General features: G+C 48.6%; 7 protein-coding genes and 2 non-coding genes across 9 annotated transcripts; 4 read left to right on the top strand and 5 right to left on the bottom strand.

Annotated features, from left to right (window-relative positions):
* Window positions 1-30: 30 nt before the first annotated feature.
* Window positions 31-1,239, bottom strand: BC939DRAFT_445937 (uncharacterized protein). Its single transcript, XM_051554874.1, has one exon. The coding sequence runs from the start codon at window positions 1,120-1,122 to the stop codon at window positions 127-129; it is 996 nt and encodes a 331-aa protein (XP_051414203.1). The 5' UTR covers window positions 1,123-1,239; the 3' UTR covers window positions 31-126.
* A 798-nt stretch (window positions 1,240-2,037) lies between these two features.
* Window positions 2,038-2,108, bottom strand: BC939DRAFT_t73. The gene has a single exon. It is a non-coding gene; the product is annotated as a tRNA-Gly (tRNA).
* A 2,205-nt stretch (window positions 2,109-4,313) lies between these two features.
* BC939DRAFT_445930 (protein-tyrosine phosphatase-like protein) lies at window positions 4,314-7,149 on the bottom strand. Its single transcript, XM_051554873.1, has 11 exons — window positions 6,857-7,149; window positions 6,681-6,759; window positions 6,460-6,590; window positions 6,214-6,356; window positions 6,017-6,116; window positions 5,867-5,922; window positions 5,446-5,759; window positions 5,264-5,368; window positions 4,834-5,156; window positions 4,644-4,728; window positions 4,314-4,567 (listed from the first exon to the last, which is right to left on the bottom strand). The coding sequence occupies exons 1-11, from the start codon at window positions 7,017-7,019 to the stop codon at window positions 4,411-4,413; spliced, it is 1,656 nt and encodes a 551-aa protein (XP_051414202.1). The 5' UTR covers window positions 7,020-7,149; the 3' UTR covers window positions 4,314-4,410.
* Window positions 7,150-7,714: 565 nt separating this feature from the next.
* On the top strand, window positions 7,715-7,797 carry BC939DRAFT_t75. Its single transcript has one exon. It is a non-coding gene; the product is annotated as a tRNA-Tyr (tRNA).
* Window positions 7,798-8,692: 895 nt separating this feature from the next.
* On the bottom strand, window positions 8,693-10,055 carry BC939DRAFT_501488 (uncharacterized protein; the record flags this gene model as incomplete). Its single annotated transcript, XM_051560172.1, has 3 exons — window positions 8,693-8,944; window positions 9,084-9,255; window positions 9,874-10,055. The coding sequence occupies 3 exons, from the start codon at window positions 10,053-10,055 to the stop codon at window positions 8,693-8,695; spliced, it is 606 nt and encodes a 201-aa protein (XP_051414201.1).
* A 35-nt stretch (window positions 10,056-10,090) lies between these two features.
* Window positions 10,091-10,948, top strand: BC939DRAFT_501487 (uncharacterized protein; the record flags this gene model as incomplete). Its single annotated transcript, XM_051560171.1, has 1 exon — window positions 10,091-10,948. The coding sequence occupies one exon, from the start codon at window positions 10,091-10,093 to the stop codon at window positions 10,946-10,948; it is 858 nt and encodes a 285-aa protein (XP_051414200.1).
* A 1,848-nt stretch (window positions 10,949-12,796) lies between these two features.
* BC939DRAFT_445927 (uncharacterized protein) lies at window positions 12,797-14,451 on the bottom strand (the record flags this gene model as incomplete). Its single annotated transcript, XM_051554872.1, has 3 exons — window positions 14,201-14,451; window positions 13,045-14,104; window positions 12,797-12,962 (listed from the first exon to the last, which is right to left on the bottom strand). The coding sequence occupies exons 1-3, from the start codon at window positions 14,291-14,293 to the stop codon at window positions 12,799-12,801; spliced, it is 1,317 nt and encodes a 438-aa protein (XP_051414199.1). The 5' UTR covers window positions 14,294-14,451.
* Window positions 14,452-15,068: 617 nt separating this feature from the next.
* Window positions 15,069-16,466, top strand: BC939DRAFT_445924 (Alpha/Beta hydrolase protein). Its single transcript, XM_051554871.1, has one exon. It carries the CDS (start codon window positions 15,219-15,221, stop codon window positions 16,422-16,424), a length of 1,206 nt encoding a protein of 401 aa, XP_051414198.1. The 5' UTR covers window positions 15,069-15,218; the 3' UTR covers window positions 16,425-16,466.
* Window positions 16,467-20,811: 4,345 nt separating this feature from the next.
* On the top strand, window positions 20,812-21,727 carry BC939DRAFT_96110 (uncharacterized protein). Its single transcript, XM_051562021.1, has one exon. The coding sequence runs from the start codon at window positions 20,943-20,945 to the stop codon at window positions 21,666-21,668; it is 726 nt and encodes a 241-aa protein (XP_051414197.1). The 5' UTR covers window positions 20,812-20,942; the 3' UTR covers window positions 21,669-21,727.
* Window positions 21,728-22,198: the final 471 nt, after the last annotated feature.

Below are 22,198 nucleotides of genomic sequence, written 5' to 3'. Positions count from 1 at the left end.
AAATTTATAAATATATTTTGGTCAAGTGAGGCAGTGGTTTATTCGTAAGTACTGAAGTTTCAGAAACACTGCTGCTGAATATAGTGCATGTTATAAACCAGCATAAGTAGACATCGGAGGATCATATCACTGTGAAACCAGCTGTGGGAACATGCGGTAGGTCTGAGGGATGGGCGCGCGGACGCAGGCATGGTCGTATGAGGACTTGTGTGTTCTCTTGCACTCCTCCTCCTCTTCGAGGCACAGAAAACAAAACGTGAATTTGCATACTGTGCAGGCGTGGTACTTGCATTTGCCATCATACGAGCCGAAGTTGAAACACCGGGGACATGTACGTCGACTCGGGATCTCCATGTCTTTCTTGTAGTGGAAGGGTACAAGTTGGAAAGAGAGCATGGTCTCGTAGACACATTCCTTGCCACATGTGTTCTGGCTGTTGCGCATTGTCATGGCATTCCAGTTGCGGTTGCAGAAGAAACAGAACACGCGGAGACACTTGGCGCACGTCTGACACGACCACATGGTTTCGTTGTGCATAAGCGCATTGCAGTCGAGGCAGCGCTGGCAATCCATGTTCCGCAGTAGCTGCTTTTCATCCTCGAGAGCCTCTACAGTTGCAATATATTCTGGTGTCTTGAAGATGTCTTTAAGCATAATTGCTTTGGAGCACAATATGCAAGACACCTTGAACTGCTTGCCCAGTAGCCAGCTCTTGAAGTCCTCTCTGCACATCCATGCGCAGCACACTCTAAGACAGTCCGTGTCAGTGTCAAAGCATATCGAACAATCGGTAGAATGTGTGGCCACTTTGTCTAGCTCGTCCTCAAGCTGCTGCTCAACAATGATCTGAAGCGTGTCCGGAAAAGTAGATCCTCCAAGTAGACGACCCATCACAAAGATGATGCAATCTTTAGTGATGTACTGCCTGTGCCTATCAAACTCACTTGCATGCTTCACATCGAGAGGTTTGCCGCCGACTGCGTATCGCCAGCTTAGAATCTCGTGACGGCTGGTGGACCCCAACACATCGCCCGCAGTCTTGATGAAATCGTCTAGTGTAAGCGTGTCGAGGAGCTGTCTAGAAACAAGGCGCTCATTGGAGGTTCGGAAAAAGACTTGCATCGTGCGTTTGGATACTCGACTTGTGGGCAAGAAAGGAAGTGTGTTAGGTGGACAGGAAAATAGAAGATTACAATACAGGGCGGCTTTAGTTTTTGGAGAAGAAAGATGGAGAACAAGGAGAGCAGGAGTATCAACGCCATCAATACTGTTGTAGCACTTTTATTATGCGAGACAAGGCAAGAGGTCTATGTCAATCCTACCGTCCACTGCAAATATCATCTTGACGCGTTATATCGCGCCTAGATTTGAAGGGTTAGCTGTGCTCTCAATTCCTCATATGGAGATTTTCATTGTGGCTGGTGCTCGTGTGAACACATTAGTTAGGCCACAGGCTCGATTTTCAAGCTAAACGAGTTACATGGACTTCCTACGGGAATTGACTTGCATGCTCAACATGGAAAATGTATTTCCGGATGGGGACAATCTATTTGACAACCCGGATTGTCACTGATATTTGGCAACCCCTATACTAACTCCATGTAAGGCCAACATTTTTTAAATGTCGATTATGCCAGTAGTCCTTATGGTACCTGGCCCCGGCTCTTTAAGCTAGATCGTCATCTGTCTCTTAAAGGATTCCACAATGTAACTGATTTCCCATTCGTCATCGCTGAGTCCGTCATCGATAAAATCCTGTTTTCCGTCATGAAGAAGGCTTCTCCCAAGGTCGCAAAAGGTTGCATGGGGTGCCAGGTGGAGGAAGGAATGGTTCTCAACCTCTCGCCGCGTTGTTTCGACTTGAAATTCGCAAAAGATACGAGTCTTGTTTTACATGGGATTTGTGCAGGGGCTGCCAAATAAGAGTGGCAACCCGGGTTGTCAAAAAGATTATTCCTTCCGGATGGGTTGTCAAATAAGACTGACAATGCCCAGTAGATGATTCCCAGAAAAAAGTCTTGAGCTAAAAATAAAATATGAAAGTGCCGGGACTCGAACCCGGTTCTCAGGCTTGGAAGGCCGGAATGATACCCATATACTACACTTTCTTCTTATTTGAAGATGATAAGAATTTAATCCTATATGGAAACATATAGTATTTAAGGTTTAATACTTTCAAACTTAATTCTTTATTTTTTTGGGGGGTGCCAAACCGTGTGGTGCGTTACTCGCTCAGGGATTATTCACTAGCCCTAACGATTGTCAGCGTCGTGCGCACAGGATCAAGAAGCTGCACGGAATGTTGCCGACGCTGGCGTACATGAAGCAGTGCCGGCCGGATTTGTATATCACAGACACCTGCAGACTTTGTGAGGTGGATAAAGAGGACACGCAGCATCTATGGCGCTGCGAAATGACGATGCAGCAGCAGCAGGACGGTTGGCAGGAAGCAATCGAGAAGATCAACACAGATGGACGTAGAGCATGGAATAAAGAGCGCAAGCTGTGGGAGACGAAGCAAAAGCAAGCCAAGGAGCGAGGACAAGCCGCGAGAGGACAGGGACCAAGCTTCACACAGGTGACAGACAAGGCCATTTGGACAGCACTCAAGAACAAGATCAAGGGAGCTTCGGCAATCCGGCAAGCAAGCAACACACTCGGCCGTGTGGAGGACGAGACAAGGGACAACGATCAAGGGACCTGGACGGCTCAAGATTTGTACCACGGACTGACACCAACGGCTCTCGCCAAGGACTGGGAGAGCCTATTCAAGACGACCACCTCGATCGCGAGGTACATGGTCGGTCGATTCGTCAAGGCCATCGAGGAATTCGGACGGACAGAAATCTGGAACAAAAGATGCAAAGTCACCGTCGACTGGGAAAGAGAAAATGGGATCACTACCATGAGCAAACGCGCCCGGGGACGCAACTGTGTTGGAGAGCACAGACGTAGTGGTAGTGGTTTTGTTGGATCCTCCAGGAGACAACGACGTGCATTGGATGTGAAAGAGATCGAGGAACGAGCGGACAAGCGAGTGCTGCAAAGCTGCATGCAGCAGGTGGAGCTAAACGTGATGGAACGCACCGGCAACTGTAAATTTTTGATGATTGAGGAACGCGGCTAAAGGATGACCTTCGCGCACAACAGGCCAAGTAGGGAGCAGGGCTCAGTCACCGACCCCAGGCGGGGTCGAGTTACCACTCATGCTGACTGGGATTGTGAAGGGGATTGGAGCTGCGAGTGACCAGCAGCGGTGCGGCAAAAGCCGTTTATTAGAATATTGAGCACCCTTTACTATGCCTCTAGCAATAGGGTTCCCTAGTCTAGAGTCCCTCACTAATAAATCCCACATATCCTCGTGGGTTCTAGTTATCAAAAAAAAAAAAAAAAAAAAAAAAAAAAAATGGTGCGTTACTCGCTCAATTTGGGACACCAACGTAGTGTTGGTGATTTCTCTGATTTGAAAGGGAGACGGCTGCTTGCTGCGGAGATCCAGGAAGGTAGACGGATCGCGGATTATAGGGTGCTGCAGCATTGTTTGGGGCGAGGGAAGTTGGACGTAATGGAGGGGTTATTCGGTTTAAAAACAACTTTATTAACATTGGATCTGGATTAGGAGACGTGTATCGCGCAACAGGTCACGTAGGAGTTAGGTTAGGCTAGCTATGCGACATGGGTTATGAATTTGACACCTCAAGCCAACATAGTTGGTAGGGGATGCGGCTCTGCCGTGCATGGAAGGCATCTATGGCTTCAAGGCCTTTGCGGACCATGCGTTGCGTGCTCATGGGGATTTATGTTAATAAAAAAAAAAAAAAAAAAGCGTTACTCGCTGACCATGCAAACGGGGGCTACCCTGGCTCCGCGCTGAATCCTGATGCTGCGGGCCAGACGTTACTGGACTACCTGGAAGGGAGGAAGTGGTTGACAGCCATGGGGGGGATGAGGAATATACCCTTTTTATAACGCGTAGTCTAACACACTGATGAGGTGTGGCAATTGTTGCACAGGCCCTAGGGACAGGCCCGAGAAATGTGGCCTGTCAACTGGCGACTATGGATCGGCTCTACTTTGGTGAAAAGGACAACTGTAGTAGATCATTGCTAGTGAGGTCAGATAGATTTGCAGGGTCCATCGACTCGAAAGACAAATTATAAAAAAAGTTTGATCTGTCACTCCTGGAGCACCTAATACTCTTCAACTGTGCTTGGCCCTTCCGTTTTTCAATTTACCCAGAGTATTCATCCTCGATATCTCCAGTCCACTAGCGTAAAGAGAGGTGTTTCAAAAGTCAAAGGATACTGAAAAATCGCTGTCATCGCTTAACAACATGTAAGATTTTTATTTATCAGGCACTGAACATGGACACTCATTGTTCTACATCGATATCGCTCATTTGATCACGGCTTAAAGAGCTGCACGAGGAACAGGGATCTTGACGACCAAAGCATCGCGAACAGCATGAATCTGCTCCATGGTCATATTCAGCTCGCTCATCAGAAAATCATGGATGGTGCCGTACTTAGCATGGAATCGTTCAAGAAATCGGAACATATATTCAGCCCTAAAAAAAAAAAAAGTCAACATCTGAGCATCATCTTGTGGCAAATTTAGCGCTATAATATCCTTCCCTCTCTTACTTTGCTGAAAGGAGACCACGGACACGATCTTCTGTAGCACCCTCACCCAGAGCAGCACGCACATGTTTAACATCGTCTTCCTTGACTAGGTGGTGATGTGATGTACAAAAAAAAAAAAAAAAAGCGCAATAAGTTTACAGCTGGATTAACTAGGTCAATTTGTGCCCAACATCTTCGACTTGTTGCTTACTGGCTTGACAAAGATGGGTTAGCTCGTACTCCCATGCAATCAACTCCTCATCCACACCGCAAATCATCTGCAGCATCGCACAGACCACGCCTGTCCTGTCCTTTCCACCGGTGCAGTGAACAACAAACGGGGTTCGCTTGTTCACGATGTGCTCGAGGATAGGTGGGAAGAACCGACGGACATTGGGCAGCATGGTCATGTAGGCTTCTGAGAAGCCGTCAGTTCCTCCCATATACATGCCAAATCGAATAGCGATCTTGTCCGGGGAGTAGTCTTCTTCAGAAAAGACTGGGATGTGGTGTCGCTTGATCTTGTCTGTCTGACTGCATAGTTATGGGAAAACAAATAAAAAAAAGGGAAAGAAGGGTTCAGAAGCGGGATTATGGTATGCCACTGCACACTGTACTCTACACGCTAAAAAGAATCGTACAACGTGGGCCTGCGCTCAGCCTCGGGAGTGGATCTCAGATCATAAACATCCGTAATATTCAAAGCCTCAAGGACGGCAATTCCTTCCGGAGTGGGGCCCGAAATGCTATCAAAAAAAAAAATTGCATTGTTAATCAATGACAACAATTGCGAAAAAAGCAATTAGCTTCTATGATCACATACTCTGCACAGCGATAGATGAGTCCAGGACGCATGTAGTTGAGAGTATGGTCGGTCGTCGAAGGGATCCAGATATCACCGACGGTTCTAAAGTTAAGTACTCCGCCAACAGCATTGACCCAGGTCTTCCAGCTCGGTCGAACGCGACGGAGCCACTCTTCCTTTCGGCCTTCCGCAGAAAAGTACCGCGCAATAGTTTCTGAAAGCTCTTGCGTGTGTCTCCTGTAGTTGTGGTCAGCGTTTGTGATAATGCGTAATGATGTTCTAGCATGCGATAGCAGACCATGTAGAGTGGCAATATCTTTGACCGGGACAACCTACATATAACACGCGTAAATGAATTATAAATAGAGGAGCTGATGTTCAATTCGGTAGTTCCTTAGCAGGGCGTAGGATGGTCTAGCATTTCGTAAAAAACACATACGGCATCCTCGGATCCATGGCAGAGCAAAATGTTGGTCATGGAAGGAATGTTGGCCACTATTCAAGAACGCACAGACACATGAATTTATACTTTAGTGCACACAAGGCTCAAGAACATTTTGCAGTTAAAAATTGGTTCCTGAATCCGTACCAGCAGCTGTGTTGAACTGGATGAAATCATCAAAGTTCTTCTTGGTTACGCGGATAGACACATCTTTTCCTGCAGCCCTCGCCTCCCAGTCGAAGTGACCCTGCAGTCAAGTGAAGGGTGTAGCATGGTGGTCAGTATCCTTGGAAAACAGCAAAAAAGAAATTCAGCATCGACGACGATGTCTTCTATTGAGATACCTGCTCCTCAAGAAGTGTCAGGATTTGCTGGCCGTGCCTGCGTCTAACATCTGTCATATCAAAACGCGTGCTGATACTGATTATGTAGGGAATCAGCGGGACATGGTTCGATACAGCCGCGTAGTTGAGACTCGAGATGGCGCCTGTAAAGCATGGAAAAAAAAAAAAAAAAAAAAAAAAAAAGAAGTCAACGACCACTTCACCAACTCAATATCATTTAGCAGATTCCAATTTCAAGTTGCTCACCGCGAGAGTGGCCGATCAAGGCATAAATATGGTAGCCCTGCTGCTCAAAGTACTTGACAACTGAATCAATGTCGTTGTAGTCATCGTCCCAGTTGGAGTAACCCATTTGTCCTTCGCTGTCGGCATTCCCTCTAATTGCTTAATCAAAAATGTTTGATTGCTAACTTTCTTGTGCCCAGCAAAACAACATGGGTAGTGTAGGTGAGAAACGCAATTCGTACCTGAAATCGAAGCGGAATGTGTCCATGTAAGGGGCTAACATATTGGCGAGCATTGGCTGGAAGAGATAATTCTTGTGCCCTGAAAAGACAAAAAAAAAAACTCGTCAATCAATACACGCACGAAGGCGATCAGTGACAGAGAGCGGGCGAACAGACGGCCGTGAGCAATACAATACCAAGGACTCCGTGACAAATGATTCCAAGTCTGCGAGAGCTATGGTTGGTGGACTGCAGGACGCCTGACAACTGCAGAGGAGCATCCTGCGTTTTGATTTTGATAGTTGTCAGCGACCCGATGGTTGGACCTGGATCAACCCTACGTGAGCCTTCCTTGGCCATTATATCTTTACGGAGTTAAGGATGGCAACAAAAAGCGAGAGAGGAGTGAGCGTAGTCGGATGAGGAAAGTGAATGAATGGCAGGTGGGGAAGATGAGGAATGGAGAAGGAGGCACGAACGAATGGGGATACTCTCGGTCGGGAGAACTCCAGCCGAGGCCAGGACAAATTCAATTTTGAGTTTTCTGTGCATTGTACCTGCCGATCAGACATCTCGCCCGTACCTGTCGCTTATCGTCTATCGCCTTTAAGCAAATGCCAGGATACAAAGATACTCCCCCATCCCCTCAATGACTCTCAACTTCCTCCTCACTTGCAATCAGTCCAGCAGCGTCCGATCCGCTGCATGAGGGTCCAGCACGGGGCCAGGGTAGCTCCCGTTTGTATGATCGGCGAGCAACGCACCACACGGACAGTGGTCAGCGTCGCAAATGTATCCGTTGCCCTCACTTCAGTCTCCTCGTGGGCCCTTGTATGGTACGCGCTTCATCTTGGCTGTGATGCCCGCTCCCTTTCCCGAGCAATGGTCGCGTTGCAGTGTGGTTTCTAGATCAGATATACTTTTTGGGGCCCCAAACCCATGAAAAAAAAAAAGCACCGAGCGATCTGGTCACGTGAATCACGTGATGCAGGAGACTATGGATCGTTATATATAATAATATAATAAGAATTATTGTAATACGAAATCATCGAGATCCGAAAATAGCTCAGTTGGTAGAGCGGGAGACTGTAGTTTGTCTGTCATCTCTAGGTCCCTGGTTCAAATCCGGGTTTTCGGATATCTTTTGTAAAAATGAGGTTTTTTTTTTTTTTTTTTTTTTTTTTTCTGAAAACTAGACCGTCATTGCTGCTCCCATTAGCTACTACTAACAACCTCTGCAATTCCGTTCTTATCCACTCCTCTCGAGTCATTTTTTCTATTTTCAACACGGCTTCCCCGCCGGCCTCTACATAGTATAACAAGAATATGAACACACGATGAGCGGACGACGAGAAAAGGGGTCGAAAGAACGACTTCGCCCAAAATAAAGCACCATCATCTCGGCGATGGCCCCTTTAGCTAATAATGTGCGCGGAATGCAATCTTGAGTCTGATGAAGCAGTCTTCAATTTCTGTCACACGTAAAAGGCGCGAGCATAGCTCTTTCTAGAGAAAAAGGTGCGAGAGAGAACTAGTAATTATGCAGTCAATAATGAACCTTTTAAGGATGTGATTACGCGAGGACGTTCCCATTTGGCCACAGTATTATTTTTCTCGAAGAAAACTGACATTAATGTCCTCGTTGGCTTCTCCTGACAATGTGCGCGCCATGCAGCCTTAAGCTGGATGTTGAGATGATGTGCACCACTCTGAATTAAAAGGTAGTCCATTAGAGAATTCTCTGCACGCGCACAAGATTAAGTCGTGCCGCTGGGAAACACAGGCCAAAAGTGCGTCCGCCAGTGTAGGCATTGTAGGGGTCCATGGCTACAGATATTTTATCGCGTACTTGCCAAGCTGCCCATCCTCATAGTCAGTATTCATGATTCACGTAATCACATGAATCCGTCATCCCGAGGGCATGTTGTTTGTTATATGCAAGTATATGGGCTACATGTTTAGATCATAATAGTCTGAAGACTATTTAATAGGATGTGTGCGTGATGGTCAAGCGGTTAAGTAGAGACTAATGCTCACATCCTGGCTCGTTTCACACGCTCAAGTCCTGCGGCAATCTCGTCTCCGAGTCGCTTGACCTGCTCCAACACCGTGACATATTCCTCTGCGAAGAGTTTGCGAATGTCCTTGTCGCCGATAGTAAGCGTAATCTCCATGATGTCCTCACCATGTTTCATCGTGAGGGGCTCGCTTTTGAAATACTTGGTGACTCGGCGGGATATAATACAATAAGGCTGATGTAGTGCTTGTCCGGCGTGCAGTGCTAACTGATGTCGATGCCATGGTTGCTGATTTTGGTTGCTTGAACCGTCTTGCGCGCTTTGTCTGAATCAGAGCAGCAAAGTTCAGCGCAAAGCAGCATTCATGCGCTTTTTCTCTGTGCAGCGCTCTTTTCCAAGCTCTTACCTCTTCACCCTCTTCCTCCTCACTGATAACACCACCTCTATAAATGACAACAAACACACAGGCATAGTTATGGACAACAACAACAACAACAACAACAACAACAATAGCAGTAGCAGCAGAAGCAGCGGTGGTGGTGGCAGTAGTGGTGGTAACAGCGGCTCCAACAGTATGGCTAAAGATTGGAAGAGGCACATACAAGGTCATGTGGGAGCCGCATACTTTACTACACAACAACACGATCAGTTGATCTTCGATCCTAGGGCATACATTGAGTATCGCGGACTGAAGCCTGAGTTCTCAGACAAGTTGATCTTGGGGTAGACTCAGTGGATGCAGTACTTCCAGGCGCACGACAACCGATGCTTCAAGGATGTAGTGAAGCACGCAGAGACGATGACCCATGAGCTTATTAAGGAGGTGTACAAGGACAGGCTATTCGACCAACATGAGCTCAAGGTCTTAGAATGCGCTACGGGAAGTTGCAAGGCGCTAACGATGAAGTGAGCATGGCATTGGAGGAATGGCGAAGTACGTTTTGGTTTATTTGTGTCATATAGTGCGGGACATCTAGTCGCGACTATACGTAGAGAACGTTGAAGTTCAAAGGCCTTTGAACTAGAGGTCATATTGACAAATGGCGAACATTAGTTTGTAGAAGGAAGGGCAACACGCACTTTAATGATCCAAACTTCGATTCAGCGGTTGTACTTGAAAATGAATAGGCGTTTCTAGCCAAAAATCTCATGTCGCGGCTAGATGTCTAGCCGGACTAACCACGGCAGCACCATACGAGATCGAATCGATATCTTGCGCGACCTCGACCACTGCTGAAGCCGCGATTTCACCCTCATTCGAGCTATCATCCTCAGCCCAGGACACTGTGCCAATCCCGACCAAACTGACATCGGGTGCATTAAAGAGGATACAGTAAGAGTTCGACCGGAACTTCAAGGCTTTGCAGGGGCAAGCCATGGATCTTGGCTACAGGAGCGAATGTGGACAAGGCCATGTACCTCCACACGCTCACCCTTAACATCGGGTCCAGTCTGCATTCCTTTGTCCTGGATACTGGCAATGGCTCATCGCTAAGGGCATTGGATCATAGCGACGACCAGGAGTTGGCCAAGAGTCTTCATCGTATGGAGCGACCCACATTGCCATTGTGGATGAAGAAAGAGATTGCCAAGTATGCGCTTCAGCCAGATGCTCTCGAGGAAGCCCTGAGTCATGGTTGGGCACACTTCTCAATAGACCACAGCAACGACCCTGATGTACCAGCCCCAGATGCGCTAAAGAAGTTCCAGTTCCGGCTCTACTCAACCATTCTCACTATTTGGACGCTATACCGGGACCATACCGAGGATCTCCAACAGGAGCAATCGGAGGCATTTTACGCGTTGAGAGTTTGGAACGCTTTGGTGGATGGGCTCCTGAAGAATGTCCCAGACATCAAGATCCTCAGAGGCGAGAGGTGCTCTCAGTCGTCTTCGGTGCGCAAAAACGAGGATCGTGACCTGGAAAGCAAGAAGGCTCTCGGACGACGAATCGATGGAATCTTTATCTCACGGAAATCCAAGCTGGAATTTGGGGTGATTGAGGGTAATAGGGAGAGAGAGGGTGCAACTGGCACCAAGACCTTAATGGATACCCGCAAGTTGGCCAAGCTCTTAAAGGACATGATGAATCACATCTTCCAGGCTTCATTGAAGCTCGACCAATTGTCCACCAAGATTGAGATGGTTGGCATGCTGCAGTCAAGTCTGCGAGTCGATTTTGTCTCCCTGGATCAGATTCAAGGCCGTTTCTCCCTACAATTCCATCCACTTCGGAGAACCAACGCATTCTCGCGATTTTATTACTGGTGAAGGAGCTGTTCCTTGCGGTATTTTACCCCTATATTCACTTACGTACAAGAAGGTCAACAAGACAAGATAGGGTTATTTATCTCTAGGGCAGACGGTACCTCATAAGGCGGTTCCCGTCTACACCACATTACATAGGTCAATATAGTGCACTCCTTTTTGAGATTCACTTGGCCCAAGTTGTTGAGCTCATGGAGGCCGCCGCGCAGCCCAACAGCCAAGGTTTCATAGATCGTTTGTTTGATATTCAGCCTCCTGCCCCACCTCATACACCCAATCCCAAGACCCTGATGACGCCCTAAAGTTCGTCTAAGAGGAAGCGGGTTAATTGACACATGGCTTCTCAACCTAGTCTTTTTTGTAGCAAGTCTAATACAAGGTTATGTTAAAACGGCCACTTCATCAACAGTCCCTGGTCATGATATAGGTGAGTGCAAGCAAGGCGCGCGCCCCTCTTCATTCCTAAAACGATATTACACATGTTATGTGCATTGCATGGAATCAGTAGCGCCCAGAAATAAATTCAAAAGCGTATTTATTATGACCGCAGGCGTTGTCAATATCGCAACTCCTGGATGCTTTTATGATCCACCACCTGTACTCGCTTCGTTGCTCTACCGCGTCCTTGAAGGCTCGGTTTGTAACTCATTCTTGAGGATTGTGCCAACCGGTTTCACTAAGGAACTAGTCGGGAAGCAGGCAAAAGCGAGCGATTAGTAGCGGCACCATTCCATATGATAATAAGAAAGGACTACATGCCACACCACATGGTATAATAGCAACAATCGGACAACCAGCTGTGAACCGGAAGTCCGAATGGTGAAGGTGTGCCACTTCCATTGGCCAGTCGCTATCCATCGCTATGCTCTTTCAGTGCTAACACGCATAGGATGGGATCATATCGGGACACACAGCTGAGTATGTGCCACACACAATACGATCGCGAGACTAACTCGCATCTCAAACGTCCCTGAAATCAATACAATCGGTGCTAATAGACCGATGCAAGCCAGGTGTAAGAGAAGGCAGACCAATGGAGAAGGAAAATAAAGGGTGCCAGGTCGAGACCGCTTTGAAAGCAAAGGCAACTGGCACCAACTCGTGTATTGATGCGCAATTGGTCAACAGTATACGTGGATCATTCCGCCAGTGCTCAAGCACCACCTTACCCTCACAAAGCAATCGGGTAAGGGATGGAACATATAAGTGCATAGTATGGCATAAGGTACACATATGTCACGAAGTATGAACAGCGCTGGCGAAAGCCCTACCCCAATGGTCCTGAAATCAATACATCCAGCCGAAACCCAAGCATTTCAACATGGGCAGGTGCAAGCCAGGGCAAAGGGAGGACCTGACCACAAACCTTCCTCGACCTTTTATTATGCGGGGAGGCAATGATAGACGTTACCTTTCAACACCTAGCAGACGGACAAAAAGAGTCAACGTAGTTTGGAGTGATGGTGCGAAGGGGACATCAGACCATCAGCAAAAACTACAATGGACGTCACCGAAGAATCCACCGAACACATAGGATTCATGCTGCTGGTGGTGTGCTGGTACTGGTGCTGCTATTGGTAGTATCTGTCTGCGAATTCGCAGCTTGCTTCCAAGGGTAGTTCTCGGCGCCATTTACCGGGTGGATATATAGCGGTCGCCGTTGATGGAGCAAGTGCCATCGCATCGCGGTCCATATGTGTCTTGCAAGTCGTACAATACAACCTGCGGATTCCCACTTCTCCGACACACTGCTCGCAGCTTGGACATTTTTTTTGGAGGCGCAATACTCGTTCACTCCCAAGAGAGCGAGCCTAGCAACGACGATCCATTGGTACTATTGATCATAAAAATGTCTAGCATAAAATCGTTTTTATTTCTAGTAGAGATGTGCACGCGCGTGACGATGGTTCAAACTCTAGCACGCTTAAGAGGATGGCTAAATTTCTTGAGGTGATCGGGGTTCTTGCGGTAGCAGTTCGCTCCATAGCGACACGGCTCTTGCTTGGTGCTGCCCTTGCTATTGTCGTCGTCGCCGCTGTCGGCCTTGGTTGGATCCGCTTGGCTGTATGACCGCTTTTGAGTGACTATGGGAGTTGGACTCGCGTTCGTGCTCGATGCAGACGCATTTCCCGATGATGGAGGCGACGGATTTGAGTCAGCTGGGGTATAGTCCGGATCTGAGTCAACTTGATCTTCCTCCCCCTGCTCTTTATCCGTATCGACATTGGTATCTTGATCGTCCTCGCCGTCGAGGAATGCAGTTGTGGTCAGATTCTTAAGGTCATCGCCGCTTGGATCCTGAAAGATCAAGCTGCTTTGCTTCAGAAGAGAGACCACCTTGGCGGAGGTGGCGGTCTTGAGCGTAGGCGGTTTGTAGGTTTTGCAGTAATCCACCCACTTGATATCGACTCTCTCTCCCACAAAGGTTGGGAAGCGAGGATTCAATTTGTTACTCAGCTCCTGGAACCTGTAGGTGATGATGGAGCCAACCTTAGGAGGGCGGTCTCGCTGAGCGTCTGTAAATCCGGAACCGACAGAGAACAAACGACCATCAGGTGTCTTGACGGTGATATGGCCCATCCTATGAGAGTTCTTTCCAGACCCTTTAACATGCGCAAGCACGATGGCTTCTTCGTCGAAAAACGTCTTGACCTTGAGCAGTGTCCTTGACCTCTTGAATTCGTATCTTGATCGTGGTGCTCGAAGCATAATGCCCTCTCCGCCGTGGCTCTGAACATGATTCAATTCTCGTAGCAAATGGGTCTTGGAAAGACATTTCTGAACGGGGACCAGTCGAGAATAGGGTGGAATTTTCTTGGTTGTTGTGGATGAAGTTGAGGAGAAGGAAGAAGTAGGAATTGTATCTTTGCCATACATGGGCATAATTGACTTGAGATACTCTAGGCGCTTCTCGTAAACCATGTTCAGTTTGGGAGCATCAAAGACTAGATAGGTCATTTCTTTCCACTCGTCCGAGCGGTCGACTTTTTGGTTTTTGACAATGGAGACGCACTGCTGGAAGCGGCCGCGTCCGAGCCAGAGCTCTCCATCGAGTGGCTGGTCCTTGGGCAAATTCTCGCTGAAAAATGGCGGGGCAAGGAACTTATTTCCAGCGCGAGAGTAGAAGTGTGTGCCGTCAAAGTACGCTCGGATGCCGTCCTGCACGCCACCGATAGATTAAAATGAAACATGCATTAGGTGACAATGAAAGCACCTGTAATGGCTAGCCAATGAAATGAGGAGGCGATCTCTTACCAGCTTCTCGGCCATCCAGTAGCCAGCAGGATCAATGCCAGAGTCTTCGGTCCAGCTGTGAGCCAATATAACCTGTTGAGCGTCGTAGGCCATGGTTTATGTGTGCAGAAACGGGGGATGGGAACTTTTTATGGTGCTGCTTGCGGCGCTGTAGGTGAAAGTTAAGGCTGATACAAGGCAGAGTCGACGGGTGCAAAAGAAAGGAGGCGAGGAATGAGCAGGTGATGAGGAAGGAGATGCAGACGAAAGCTATTGATGAGCTGAGTAGTAATGGCGGGAAACAGCACCTTTTTATGTGCGCGAAATAGTTTATTTGAGGTTCCTGAGTTTTGCCACCATTCTCTAACTATATTCCCAAAAAGTCTCAGAGCGCGGGAACGTCAATTGACCCAACGAGAGCAAACGACGAGCAGCCGCATAGCCACACAAAAAAAAAAAGTGGAGCCATGTCCCCTTTTGTGGTTTTCTGGTGCAATGTCAACGTCCCCCCGCAGGTCGCCGGCATTGTGACACAAACGAGACGCGTCCAGGTCTGGGAAGGACGCGCCCAGGAAGCGGTTCAATGGAAGACGAGGCCGACGAAGACGCTGAATATCCCCCCCATTTACACGTGATGGCTGCACAACCCTAACCGAGCTGCGTTCAAGTGAGAGAAACCACAACTGATCGCCTCTGTAGAAGCAACAGTGGTCCACGGTAAAAAGATAAAGCGAAGATGGAAGACCACAGAGTTATGCATCGATTGCTTCTAATTGGTATCTGAGGAAGGGGGAAGAGAAGAAAGAAAGAAAGAAAGAGAGGTTTAGTTGAAACGCGGGATCTTTTTGTCCCGACGAAAGAATGGGCAGTTCAAGTGACATCACCCACCCGGCTCATGAAATGAAGAAGAGAGTGTTTGTTCACTTTGGTCGGCTCCGTCTTTCCTCTTTCTCTCTCTTTCTTTTCTTTTTCACTATTCTCGAGTTTTTTTCATCACCAAGAAAACCTCTCACCTCCACCTTCTCATTCCTTCAAGCCGATGACTGCCTCAAAGTCAGGAGCTTCCCAAAATAAGAGCACCTCCAAACCTCAGCCGATCGTACTCACAGCGCTCGATGGTTTCCTCCTCAGTGGAACTCTCTACCTCCCTCCAGGACCGATCAACACTTCCCCGCCCCCTGCGGCTCCACCTTCCAATGACAATTCCGATCTCACTGCCACTGCAGCCCACAAGGCGCAGGTCAATGCCCTGACAAAGGTCGTTATCATCAGTTCCGCCACGGCGACGATCCAGGATTATTATTACAAATTCGCACTCTATCTTTCCCAGGAACTCGGTATGATCGTCGTCACATACGACAACCGAGGCGTGGGTCGATCCATGCCTGACAGCGAGCAACTTCAGTTCTTAAAAGCAGCAACCGACAATGGCGCACTTCCTCCAAGCAGTGCCTCATCGCCGCCTCTGCCACCAAAGTCCGCTAGCATGTCTTCGGATCGGGATTCTGACGGCGCAAAGAAGAAGAAGGACAAGAAGAACCCGTTGATCGGATTCGAGGCAACACTCGTCGACTGGGCAATGAAGGATTTGCCGGGCGTCTTCAACTATGTACTCACCCGTTTCCCACACAACCCCACCTTGTACGTGGGCCATTCTGTCGGAGGGCACCTTTTACCCGCCATCGATGCCTACTATACTCGCAACCTGGAGCGGGTTCTTTTCGTCAGCGTCACCTCCGCGTACTGGCGCACCATGAATAGCCCATTGTTCATCTACTGGTTCTTCTACATTGCCTCACCGATTGTCAATGCCCGATACGGATATTACCCAGGCAAGACACTGTGGGGCTCTATGGAGGATCTGCCCAAGGGATGTCTCGAGGACTGGGCACATTGGGGCTCCTTCGAGAACTACATGCTGGGCGGCAACCCCGAGTGGAAGCCCAACTATGATCTATTTAAAGTGCCTTTATATTCACTCTATTTTACGGATGACGACTTTTCATCGACCTCGGCTCCACGGATCATGGATCTGATTCCCAACACACTGAGGCGGTGCGTTGGTGTTGACCCCGTCGCGGACCTGAACATGAAAAAGGTCGCCCACATGGGGTTTTTCTTCAACCAATGCAAGGAGAAGCTATGGAAGACGGCAGTACGTGCGTGGTTTGTCGATGGCCATGCGTTGGACCGCGATGCTATTCGAGAGCAGGCGACGCTCCAGAGCAGTTATGCACGCCTTTAGGTTCAGATCCCCGTCTTGGAATAAAATTTTTTTGACGTGCATGTAGACGAAAAAAAAAAAGACCTACATTTTTTACTGTTTCCTCTCCGTGAAAAAAACAACGCGGCTGATCATCATCGTTTCTGGCGGGAAGCGACTCGCGAACACCATCATGACGGAGCTGACCCCGACCAGATGCCGAGGTCGACCACGCGGGCATCCACTCTCAGCTACAACCGATCGTCCAAGCAGCGACATCGTCTTGTCATCTCGACCTAACATCACCACATCACCCTCGACCTCCAGGAGCTCGTCATCTGATGCCCATTTCCAGTCAGCTGCCGCACCTGCCCTGGAACATCACCCACAGCAACAAACACATCGCATCATATCCCATCTCTTTGTCGACCCACATGGACGGCCACTGCAGATCTGTCTCTCACGCACGGTCAAGGACAAAGTGAATCTCGAAAACAAGATCAAGGTGTGAAGAAGACCGCCCGCCGCTATGGAGCAGTTGATGTTTAATCCCAACAACCTTGAACGTGCAATTGAACAGGCCTCCATTTATTCTTTGCTTGCGCGATATCAGGACTATGGGGGTGTCGTAACTCCAAACGAAAGGGTAGCATTTATCTCTCTGGCCGACCCAGGACTCAGCTACCAGGAAACGATGTACTCTACGGAATGGGTTGACCAATGCATCCAGCAGCAGGAACTGCTAGATCATGATATCCCAAAATTCCAACTCAAAGAAGCCAGCAGGACGACCTGGGCCTACTATACGCGAAATGACGATCGTGAGCTGCGAGAATATGTCGAAGCTCAGAAGCGCGAGGGGAAGCGAATAAACGGAAACAACATCTACCAGACATTTGCCGTGACGGTTAGTTTTCATTCCTCCAAACTGCATTTGATCTGATGCATGTCCAAGTAGGAAACTCATATTGGTGCCTGGAACTCAATTATGACATTTCTTTTCTATCTTACCCTTATAGCACAAACAACACTCCTGGCACTCTTGGAGAAATCGGGCTATCAAAGTTTTGAAGCTGACATCGTCTGTGTCGCCATATGAGATCAACAAAGCAAAGCGGGAGGCGCAGTTGAAAAAGTTGCAGGACCAGCGGGCAGGTCATCATCTACCTTCACCAGGGAGCGAGGTGCCTATCAATAGTGAAATATCGCCTATAGAATCCATACCTTCTGGAGACAAAAAACCTGTAGCAGTACCGCCACCATCGTCACCACAGCAGGCCTCTGAGGTGATCAACGACAAGGATAGAAATCACTCGTCTATTGTGGATGCAGTCATGGAGGACGACAACGTACTCGAATATCAGACACAGCCAGCCTCACAATCTATATTTCCGCCCCTCTTGGACTTTGAGGAGATTAGTTCGAACGATGAAGAGGATCTATTTCATCGCGAGGAGATGTCGGCCCTGGTTCTGCGACGTACCAACTCGGGTGGGTCGCAAATGGCCGAGCCGTCTGTGAAAAACGAGGTCAGGTCGACATATGTCGAGGAGAGGGCAGGGAGCAGCAAGGAGCCTACCAGAAATTATATGGGGACAAGCCCACACTCCAAAAGAGTCACTGGGGCGCAGGAGTCGTCAGATACCAGTCGACGCCTATCATTACCGCCGACAAAGACGATCAATGACACCGGTGTAGAAAAGTCGAGATTATCTTTGCCAAGTACAACTCGGAGGGAACAGACACCACCGTCATCCGTAATGAGAAGCTACAGTACCAACGTAGGAAAGACGACGTCTTCTACGCCGCATATTACTTCAAAAGATCCAACATCTATCATTTCAGAGGAGCAGTGGACACCTGAGATAGCAGCTTCAAATATGTCAGGAGCGACGCTCTCCTATACCAGCATAGGAAGATCGAGGTTGTCATTGCCGAGTACGATTCCAAAGGATCAGATGCCAGCATTAGCAAAGGGGGACCGTGGCGCCAGCATAGAGCGGTCGAGACTGTCTTTGCCAACCACAATTTCAAAGAGTCAGACATCCCTCGTTCCACCCGAGCAGTTGGCCTCTAAGGTGGCCTCCAAGGATAATTTGAGGACCGATCGGAATAGCGAGTCCCCGCAAGTCGAGGCGTCGGACAACGTTGAGAGTCAGGCAGCAAAAGATGTTCGGCAAACTTCATCTATGTTTTCTACTTGGAGAAACCCTCCACAAGCTGAACTTTCCATACCTGACAGCCCGCCAGCGTCGATGCTCACTGTCGACAACCTATCTCCAGCTTTCAACAATGCAGCCTCGGCTATCGGCAGCTTGGCGACTTTTGACGACTCGGGTTTGGATATAAAAGAAACATTTTTCAACGACTCAGTGTTGGATATGGACGATGCAGCTCTGGGAAGTGACGACTCGGCTCTAGCCATCGAGAACTCAGTTTTCGATACTCATTCAGTTGAGCTAACGGATGAAGATGACATTATCCATGAGAGGGCAATTCTGGAAAGGATGCGTCGGTCCATGCAGGCAGATCTTTCTGACGAACAGGATGAAGATATGACAATCGCATCGTTTTCAAGGGGCGACAATCAGGAGCCGGAGCTAGAGCAGGATGTGGTTGGGATGGAGGCACATTTTGAGCTCCCAGCAAAGCTATTCACAGGACACACGTCAAATCAACCGTGGAAGCCCCAGAAAATCATTGGACAGTCTGTGGACATAAGAAAAGATAAGAGTATTGTGTCAGTACCGGAAAAACCTGAGTCAAGGATGACAACAGCAGCAGCGGAGGGCTTTGGACAACCTGCGACAGCCTTCAATGATGAGGATATGGACTGGTTATTATCGGCGGACGATGAGAAGACTGAGAACAAGATTATTCAATCGCGGATAGTCTATCGGCGCCTCCAAAAACATACCTCGCGACCAAGTTTCGATCGGGACACAGCCGAGCAAGCCGGGACATCAAAACCAGCACCCCAGGCGGAGCACAGCCAGAGGTCTACACCTAGAGGAGTAGTGGTGCAGGAAACGCCGCAATCGGACGGGCAGGACGTCTCCACAAAGGATCGTGCGAGCAGAAAGGTGTCCAGTGCAGAAGAGGAAGGCAATCTCTTCAAAGATAAAGGCTCAAATGGAAGCATGGTCATTGACACACTGGACCTAGATGAACAGACTGCCCTTCAAGAGAATAACAGGACCCCAAGTGAGGTAGTCACGGATGTAGAGGAAAACCACATTGAAGATCATGATGGGGCTCAGCCCACGGAGACCGAAGCTCAGTACACGGACGAACAGGATGCCGCTGTAGAGGATTATGAGGACAACATTGACAAACAAATTGAAAATAATAGTGTGCCGGAAGCTGCCATAACTGAAGTTGACCGCGTAGATGCAGGCGAACAAGGCGGAAACCAAATGGCGACGGTCGTAGGCGATCAGACAGAGGATGAGGAAGAGGAGGATGAAGAGCCCCTTACGAGGAACAAGTGGTACATGGGTGCGTCAGTACCCGAGCAAGCAGGGAGCGACCTGGGAAAGCCGAACAGGACTTCACCGCAGCCTGAACAGGCACCCATAGTGCCCGAGGGGCGAAATGAACCCGCGAGTAAGGCATCGAGTGGGCGAGGCTCGACTTTCGACGCTGTACTTGAGTACTATGGCGACGCGTCTGGATACAAAGACGATCCTAAGGACCTTGGTGCCATGATGCAGGAGCACTTGGCGCGCAAGAAGCTGATGGAATACCTTCGCGAGCGGTATCGAGCAGAGGTCCGGGTCATGATGATGTATGAACTGGTTGCACCGTTGAGGGCCATTGACATTTTAGATGCCTGCTCTGGCAACTTGGAGTTGGCGCGAACAGCTGTCAACTATGGTCTAACGGGTACGTCTGGCTCTCTTTTCATCCCAGTCTTGATATAAAGCGAGAGACGAAATTTATTCTAATGGATTCTACATTACATTTTTTCTACTCTTTTAGAGGACATACAGAGCCAGTTTTGGACGAGGGAGGACGATGAAAAGGTGTTTTCGAGGAATAAGGAGGACGAAATTGCGTTGGTAAAGAGACACTCGCTTATGGAGATCATACAAAGACACCAGTACCTCACAAGCACTCGATCTGAGGCTGAGCGATTCGATATCTCGTCAGGGTCTGAACAAGCATCTAATCTGTTGAAGCGACATGCACCTTTATCAAGAAACACCTCTGCGATGTCTGCGAACTCAATGGAAGCGGCGCTAGATTCACGGTCATCTTCATACAAGAGGCAGCGTATTGCCCCATGGTCCCCTTAATGTATTTTTTGTATAAAGCCAGCAACGGCGCCCTCAAAACGCCCCGAATGGTGACGTATTTGGTTCCATCGTTCTCAAGATGACTGGTTTGATGTCATTGATCTGACCGCTATGGGAAGGTTCTCCTTGGATTATTATTATCCACCCTTCTTTATTCAGCTCCTTCCACTTCACAAGACAGCGACAACAGACGTATCACGAATATCCTCTGGTACAAATACCAAATACCACAGATCCGCTCTCAATTACACTTTATCTCACAATGCCAACCTTGAATCCTTCTTCATCGACCGCTACCGGCAAGGCGACTCGTCCTGATCATTTGGTGCTACGACTGATGACAGCGGACGACAAACAAGAGGTAGCGGGCCTCTTTGCAGAGACATTCAAGCGTGAGCCCCTGGGCGAATACAGCGGCGTCCAGCTATCGGAAGGCATGAGCATTGCAGAGGCATCTATCCAGGACCCAGTCTCGTTCGTGGTCGAGGACACCAAGTTGGAGAGCCCCCATCGATTGGTTGCGTTCCGTACAAGCTGTGTCTACACGGCCGAGAAACTCGCAGCGAAGCGGAAAAACGTCGAGGAACACGGTTCTTCGAATCCTGTCGAGGCGATCTTGAATCGGATGGAGGAGCTCTGGTTAGCAAAGACGACAGTGTTCAAGTCGAATCCGGAGGCAAAGGTGATGAAGTTCATTGCTTTGGGAGTCGATTCGCGTTATGAGGGACTGGGATTGGCCAAGGAGCTGCTGAATGCGGCGATGGATAAGGCGAAGGAGATGAAGTGTGATGCTATCATGGTGGTGGCATCTGCGTTTGCGACGCAGCATTTGTTCAAGAACCGATTAGGATTTGAGGAGATGGGGTCAGTCCGCTACTCGGATTTTGTATGGAAGCATGAAGGTAGTGAGGAGAGGCCGTTTGAGACACTGTTGCAGCCAGAGTTCTTGGAGGTGTTTGAGAAGAAGTTGACAATGGAGAGTGCGTAGAGTGTTGACGATAGATGGAGCTTGTGATAGACAAATAAATGTTTTAGAGCCGAACGGATCTGCTTCGCCGTAAAACAGCGATCAATGGATATTTTTTGCCGGGCACGCCAAGAAATGTAGCTTTGCTTTGGAGGACCATGATGGACGCCGCTCTTGCATTAAGTAGCTTCGCCGCAAAACAGGGAGGTTTCCTGTTGTGCTTTAGAATGTTCCGAGAAGGACTACATGTAAATACATCGCAGCAAAAACAGAGAAAACGCGAACAAAAAGGATAAAATTTTACCGAGAACTAGGGATGGATTGACGCGCGTACCGACAGTCGGCAGTGGAGATGGTCGTGATGATGATCATGATCATGATCCCCGTGTGGATCCGACGATACGTGATTCAGTAGAAAAATGATCTGATGGCACTCTGATCTGGGTGCAGTGGAAATTGCATAAATACTCGTCGAAACTACAGCGGGCGCTTTAATCAACTCACCGATCACAAACAAAAAAAACTGTGGCCATATTCTTTTCTTTCTTTCT

Source organism: Gamsiella multidivaricata (genome assembly GCF_025024155.1).
Source record: "Gamsiella multidivaricata strain RSA 2152 chromosome Unknown BC939scaffold_19, whole genome shotgun sequence".
NCBI classification, from domain to species: domain Eukaryota; kingdom Fungi; phylum Mortierellomycota; class Mortierellomycetes; order Mortierellales; family Mortierellaceae; genus Gamsiella; species Gamsiella multidivaricata.
This window is presented reverse-complemented; position numbering and strand designations above follow the sequence as displayed.

Excerpts from the sequence above, each read along its gene's own strand:
- BC939DRAFT_445937 (XM_051554874.1), bottom strand. The coding sequence starts at position 1,122 with ATGCAAGTCTTTTTCCGAACCTCCAATGAGCGCCTTGTTTCTAGACAG.
- BC939DRAFT_445930 (XM_051554873.1), bottom strand. The coding sequence starts at position 7,019 with ATGGCCAAGGAAGGCTCACGTAGGGTTGATCCAGGTCCAACCATCGGG. Across the intron at positions 6,591-6,680 it reads ACATTCCGCTTCGATTTCAG|AGGGAATGCCGACAGCGAAG; the intron begins GTACGAATTGCG and ends TTAAGCAATTAG. Across the intron at positions 5,923-6,016 it reads CCAGTTCAACACAGCTGCTG|TGGCCAACATTCCTTCCATG; the intron begins GTACGGATTCAG and ends GTTCTTGAATAG.
- BC939DRAFT_445924 (XM_051554871.1), top strand. The coding sequence starts at position 15,219 with ATGACTGCCTCAAAGTCAGGAGCTTCCCAAAATAAGAGCACCTCCAAA.
- BC939DRAFT_96110 (XM_051562021.1), top strand. The coding sequence starts at position 20,943 with ATGCCAACCTTGAATCCTTCTTCATCGACCGCTACCGGCAAGGCGACT.